This window comes from Ischnura elegans, chromosome 9, assembly GCF_921293095.1.
Source record: "Ischnura elegans chromosome 9, ioIscEleg1.1, whole genome shotgun sequence".
NCBI lineage: Eukaryota > Metazoa > Arthropoda > Insecta > Odonata > Coenagrionidae > Ischnura > Ischnura elegans.
Window position 1 is genome coordinate 70309526 of NC_060254.1, and position 7158 is coordinate 70316683.

Below are 7158 nucleotides of genomic sequence, written 5' to 3' on the forward strand. Positions count from 1 at the left end.
CATGTGGCACAGAGCTTAGGGAAACATCTCTTAATAATCATCTATTAAAATTGGCTAAGGTCAGAAAGTTTCCTTCGTTTGATATGGTATTAACAATCCTTATTTAAGCCAAGTGCTACCTGCTAGCAGCCTTCATCGTAGCAGCACTCATAGCCTCGCTCCAAGGTGGCAGCTCACTTGGTGGCAGCCGGAACCAGAATGACGCCAATCGGGCTTTTCCCAGCATTCATACTTAGCCGTTTTCAGGCACTTTAAAATTTCCCCTTTTCATTTATACAATCGCGGCTAATAGATACCATCGCGAATAATAGAAAATCGAAAAGCTTGAAATACGCTCTCCAGGAGTAATGATCTTTCGATTTAGACAATGAAAAAAAATAGGACACCACCCTATTCCAGATTCTCCCAGTCACTGTACATCCTGTGTAATAGCATTGCTTTCTTTTCATAGTCCATAGAGCATTTGTTGTGGCGAATATTTAAAGAAAACTTATAGTGAACATGAGAAGTGTCTTCTTCATATATATTATATGTGACTTTAATATATACTTTGAACATTACATTTCATCTTGATGTTTGTGAACTACTAATTTGTATGAATCTCCTCCCAATTTTTTTATGTGTCTTATATCTTTTTTGTAGATCTTTGGACAAATAAATTATTATTATTCTCTTCATTCTGTGGAGCAACACACTTCTAGTACATAGTCGGTTCAAGTTTGTATTCTCTGGAAATTTTGAGTCAGCAGCATAATGCAATGTGGCCATTAATACTGAAACTTATCAATCTTTCCGGGTTACATATTTTCACAATTTTCCAGATATTTTATAACAAGAACTTCACTGATCATAAATATTTTTAGTGGTTTTAAATGTGATCATGTCCAATTAAATTACAACCTCTTAACAAATATACAAAAATTACAATTTTTAAATGCATATTATAGCATTGGTGGAAAAAAATGTATAGCACTAATAAATAACTAAAAAAAATTAATTAGCACTAATAATTATTGGCAAAAATGCAGACAGCTCCAGAACTACTTCAAGTCAGTCAACAAAAATTTTGTACATGTAATGTTCTCATACAACCAGGAATTTTCAAACTGCAGCTTTCTTGTACCAGGGAAACTCAATCATATATGTCAGCGCAGTAAGACAACGAGCTGGAGCTGCTGTCAACTTTCCAAAAGGCAAGGTAGGAATTTAAATGTCAACAAATAGATAAGCACTCAAGATATCAAGGTTCATCCTCTGGGCCTCATGATCAGATCTGAAAAGTTTTTGTGACCATAAAGGTCCACAAGGTGTGTGGAGGACCCTATCATCCATCAAAAAGGCTTGAAAAGTTAAAACGTCTGAGCAATACATAGCATGCTACACTACCCCCTACACCACCATGGCTGTGTGCTCTTAGGTCATGAGGGAGACCAACTTAGTAGGTTGCCTATCCCTTCACTAACCTTTGGTTTACCACCAAAACGTACAGTAAAAGAGGCCTCTAATAATATAATCCAAGTTGGCCTCACACATGATCAAAGAGTACACAGTCATGTGATTTGTTAACACCAGAAAGCTCCATAAAGAGGAGAAAATAAAACTCTAAAGGCTCTTGTATTTCCCTAAGCATGGTTGAGGCATAAAGATTTCACCCTATAGAAATAAGATTAGACTTTCTCTAGGGAACACACTGAGGTGTACATGAAAGTGGAAGGCACGAAGAAAAAGACAACACAATTTCTGAAAAAAAATATTTGTTTTAAAAAGATACAAACACTTCCAACCGGATGAAAAATTATGCATCCACTTTCTCATTAACTCACCCATAATGGGTTAAGATGCAAAAGGAGCTGGGAATATTTAAATAAGTTAGATGGGTAGACACATTTTGAAACATAAAACTTGCACTCCTTTCACATTCACTTTAAATGGGCCGAGTTCATATTGTTGTCATGATAGTTCCACAAGCATCCATAAGCTGTAGGTACTCATCAGCTCCATCCTGAAGTCTCATGAGACAGATCTGCCAAAATACAAATAATATTACAGGTGACAGATGAAAAAACCATTGCCAATTGAACCAAAAATAATAAATATACTTAACAACTTGACCATGAATTTAGAACACTTACAGCAATTTTCTCACATATGACAACTTTCTGCATCCTATTCAGGTGATCAGAGAATATCACTTTTTCATTCAGCTGCTCAAGAACCTACGTGCGACATTAAATGAATCAGGAATGTTCCACAAAATATATAAATAATATATACATGAAACCATCAGAGAGGTGAGAAAAAGATGAAATACAAAATTAAAATTACCTGTGAGCCAGCATATGCCTCAAGAATCAGCTTCTCAACATATTCCTGCACATTATCATACACATGTGTTTTACAGACAGTCAATATCCCATCAACCCACTCATCAGGCACCACCTTAAAAAACCAATTTCAAAAATTAGAAACAAATCCAAATACAGTAAAACCTCTATGTAGTGAACCTCTTTACATCATAAACCTCTATACTTCATACCACCCCTACGGTCCCGTCAGATTTACATGTAAATTTATGGGCAAACCTCTTTGTAGTGAACCTCTTTATCTCGTAAAACCTCCACTTATCATACCAAGGAGACACCCCCGGGACGGCCTAACTACCTCCGCAAATCGTACCGAGACACCCCCGGGACGGCCTAACTACCTCTGCAAATCGTACCGAGACAACTAGAGACCATTAATACAGCCGTGATTACGTACATGGAATGACATATTCAGCAATAAGTGTTTCCCCCTTATTTTTATTTTCTTATAGACCTTTATTATGTTGTAATTTTCATGTTAATCATTAGTTGTGGTCATTTTGTTCCATATGAGAACATGCCTAACAGCAAATAAGAAAAGAGGTATCCAACTATCCTAATCATTTTAAGTGACTGTTGAATTAAGGTAGATCACATCCTTTTCTCTCAAATCATGTGATAGCACTCGCTTTCTGTAATTGTTAAATAATAAATATATGTTCAATAATTCATGCACGTTTGTTTAAATACATAGATATGATGGTTTGAAAGAGATTAGTGCTTTTCATCTCCAAAGGATATGAAAAAATGGTGCCTATCACTTAACCCTCTCTATAGTGAACCTCTATACACCAAATTGCCAAATTTTGGTCCCCTCCATTACGATGTAAAGAGGTTTTACTGTAATAAATTTCCTAGGAAAGTGTAAAATTATAGAATTTTATCCAATAAATTATCTTGCAAAATCAATAGCAAATTCCAGGAGGAAAATTGGTATAAAAACTTCCCTCGCTGTTAAAGCCAACTTCGAAATTATGCATATGAAATGGGCCACATGATGAATAACATACAATGAAAGAGAAACAACTAATACCCATATTCAGATCAGATTGTACAGAATTTCCCAAGGCACTAATGGCTCACAAGTACCAAAACAAAATATAAATCAAACTATGGGGAGAAAATACTAATATGTGTTTATATACTAATATGTATAATTTTTTTATAATATATAAGCCTTTATATAATATATAAGCCTAACCCAAATTTTTTTGGGTTAGGCTCTTGACTCGGAGCCTTTTAATTTCTGATCCAGTTTTTAGTGTAAATAGGAATAACTGAGGAGGAGCCACCCCATATGTTCTTCCCATAATTTCTGGCCTTAAGGCATAAGAAGAAATTCAACATAAATAGACTGATAGCTTTGAATTTGAAACTCTTCAACAAAAATGCAATGAAAGAAGCTAAAAAAATTGGTCTTCTTAAATAAACCTAAATTATCAGGAATTACAAATGCTTAAGGCCTGGTTACACGATACATTAACATGTACGGGTTAATGTCTAAATGTATGAACGCGTGAATGAACACGAAAATGTACCGTGTAACCACCCAACTTGTGTGAATGCATGAACGGAAAATAGAACCTGTTCTAATTTGGTTCAAGCATTCGTACATGTTCCGTTCCGGTCCACCAAAATCATTCACGCAAACGTACATTAACTTGTACGTGTTAATCTACCGTGTAACCAGGCCTTTAGACAGTTAATGTAATTTCCCACCAGTTTTTAAATGAATCTATTTCCATATCCCAGGTTTTGATGTTTATGAATGTGCATCATTACACATGTTTCATACATCATCACCAGAATATAGTCTGCCTAATAATGGTACATAAAATTATTATATTTCACACATATCTTACCCCCATTATTTCATACACATCTTCCAGCAAAACATTCTTCTCAGCCCTTAGTGGAGCACACGACTGCAAACATGTAAGAGCTCGCCGCATGTCACCACCAGAGAGGGCAACCAATTTCTCAAGAACTTCTGTCTCACACTTCACTCCTTCACCTTTGCAAACCTCCTCCAGTTTCAATTGCATCTTGTCTACACCTGAATAAAAGACAAAACGAATGTGACAACATGCATGACTAACACCACTAGTCATGTCAATTAGATCTAGGGTAATATTTAAGATACAAACTAACTGTTCCCAATGAAATGATCAATGATAGGATTACATAAATGGTCAGAAAACAGATCAAAAAGTAATCCTCACTGAAAATGAGAAAATTAAAATAAATTTTTTAAACCTGATCAAAACAGGAAAAAAATTTCAAAGCACAAGGCAAGTTGGTGGTATGTACATACACAACAAGGCAAGTCAGTAACATTACAACTGATATCTGAATTTTGGTATAACATAACGAAAATTTATATTATTTAGGTCAAACAGCAAACAGACTTTACATATACAGCATCCACACAATATTAATTAATAAGCTTTCTGGTAATTCAATGAAGAGATTAAGTCACAAGTGCTTCCAAATATTTAGTCATCCTGAGTCTTTTTCAATCATCGATTTAAAAAATAGTTGCAAAACTCACTAAAAACCATCTTGTATCTTTTTTCAAAGCAGAAATTTTCCAACCAAGCTCCTGCTATATGTGTTCACTTTATGTTTGTGGGTGAGCTTTTGTGAGATCCCATACACTTTCGTAAGGCTTCGCTGATGGGGGGAGATGAGTACTGATAGAGCAGGAGCGAGCTCAACATTGCCAAATGTACATAGCCGCTCTTGTTAGTCACTGAAAACAGGTGAGTCTTGGGTGGCCAAGGGCATTTCAGGCCCGGTGCCGAGATAATACACCAACTGATTAGGAGGGGATTGAGGATAATCCATGACATTGTCAGCTACCACGCTGAATGTGATGCCTCACAGTGGAACGTGAATCAGTGCAAGGGAATTTGTGGAGGACAAGGATAGGAAGACAGTGGAAAAATAAGCATGACCATTTACTTCTCTTTCAAGCTACGTAACCAACATAGCTCGAGAAAGAAATAAATGTAGGACCCATATAAAAAAAACAACTGCCATCAGGCAAAATACTTTATGATAGAGGAAAATATCAAGGTATTTTTTTCACAAGAAAAGTTTGACAACACCAAGGCAGTAAGTAAATTTCTGGCATTTGCCAAAGCTGAACACCATGGTGTGCACTTACCCAGAGGTCTGAAGCGGAACTTTGAGCACCTTGACGTGAGAGGATCTATGATTCTAGACACATAGTTGCAAATAAGGCAGAAACGTGTAGAACGAGTTTCTTTTTCCATCATTCGCCTCAATGCTGCTTGGGCTGCATGGGTCATAGAATCTGCTTCGTCAAGAATGATAACCTTGAACGGTGGGCATGGTTTTCCACTGAAAGAAGAAAAATTAGGAGAGTTTTACCAGTTTTTGTTAATGATATTCCTATTATTGAAAGAATTCCGAAGATTGTAAATTGAAGGCTTTAGTTCCATTCAGCATAATATGTCATACTTCAGAGGAAGTCGATGTAGAATGAGATTGAAGAAAGCGAAGGGCCAGAGCTTGTGGTAAATCAAAATGTCAATGATTGAATAAGCATACATTCTGTCAAAGATGACCTTCCAGTCATGCCTCAAGTTTGACTCACTGGGAAATATGGTAATACTTACTCGGGTCGGAAAGCACTTGCAGTCAATTGCGCGAAATTCTTCACCTTTTCTCGAATAACCTGAATGCCTCTCTCATCCGATGCATTTAACTCAAGTATTCTGAAAAATCGGAAACAAAATATCAACGATAACAAACTAAATAACACCTACGTCCACATAAATTATGAATACCTTATCAATACCAATGTACTCAAACAAAATAGAGGCGGACACTACTGTACAATAATCCCTTGTAAACTAAAAGAAAATTTAGATAAAATGAAAATGCCTTTACATACAAGGTCCATGAACATAAAACAAGAAATCACAAATATACAACTGTACATATGGTTAACTGCAAAAGACTGCGTGGGCGTATTACCTGCTTTTATAAGCATCACCAAAGAGCTGTCTACAAGCTGCGAGAATCGTGCTGGTTTTACCAGTACCAGGAGGACCATAGAAGAGTAGATTAGGGAAGTCACCACCAACGATTGTTTGCCTCAAGACTGACACTACTTCGTTTTGTTCCACCACGTCTTCTATTGTTTTCGGTCGGCTAAGAGAACACAAGTTACAATTTATATTGCCGAATCTCAGAGCAATAATTATTACTCATCAAGAATACTTACTATTTTTCAACCCATGGTACCACCACAGATTTCTTTTTCACTTGCGTCGAAGACGTAGTAGCCTTTGAATGACCACTGTCATCACTAGGACCCAATTTTCCAGTTTTCAAAAAGCTTTGCATTCTGTAATTACTGAAATAGACGCCTAAAAACAGCAAAATAAAATGAAAACACTTTGAAATTACTAGTGCTGAAATGAGCCGCCGAAACGGAGGGAATCGAGGGAATTATTTGCTCGCGCGAGCCAATTACAAAAGAGTAAACAAATGACGGTCGCTATGCCCAAGATTCACGCACAAGGTTCAAATTTGAGTCACAGTGAGTCCTTGGTGTATAAACATTTTCTCGATAAATGCGCCCAATTAACAGATTCAACGCATGATATTTTTATATTAAAGAAGAAATTTGAACCTTAATTTTGTTCAGCTTGTAAAGCGTGACGAGCAAACAATGCAGACATAAACCGAATACACGAAACATACGGTACACCAATAAATACAAAAAGGGAACCATTCACATGCATTTTGTCCCGCAAGAGCA

At 36.4% G+C, this 7158-nt stretch overlaps 1 protein-coding gene across 1 annotated transcript; it reads right to left on the reverse strand.

The window, feature by feature from the left end:
- Positions 1–1737: 1737 nt before the first annotated feature.
- On the reverse strand, positions 1738–6831 carry LOC124165756 (replication factor C subunit 4). The gene is made up of 8 exons (XM_046543244.1): positions 6619–6831; positions 6369–6545; positions 6008–6106; positions 5533–5729; positions 4226–4419; positions 2326–2439; positions 2133–2216; positions 1738–2023 (listed from the first exon to the last, which is right to left on the reverse strand). Exons 1-8 carry the CDS (start codon positions 6738–6740, stop codon positions 1940–1942), a joined length of 1071 nt encoding a protein of 356 aa, XP_046399200.1. The 5' UTR covers positions 6741–6831; the 3' UTR covers positions 1738–1939.
- Positions 6832–7158: the final 327 nt, after the last annotated feature.

What these genes read in the sequence shown, in the direction of transcription:
- LOC124165756 (XM_046543244.1), bottom strand. Translation starts at nt 6,740, where the DNA reads ATGCAAAGCTTTTTGAAAACTGGAAAATTGGGTCCTAGTGATGACAGT. An exon ending in GTACCATGGGTTGAAAAATA is followed by an intron (nt 6,546 to 6,618) that starts GTAAGTATTCTT and finishes GTGTTCTCTTAG; the next exon opens with CCGACCGAAAACAATAGAAG. An exon ending in ATGTGTATGAAATAATGGGG is followed by an intron (nt 2,440 to 4,225) that starts GTAAGATATGTG and finishes TGGTTTTTTAAG; the next exon opens with GTGGTGCCTGATGAGTGGGT.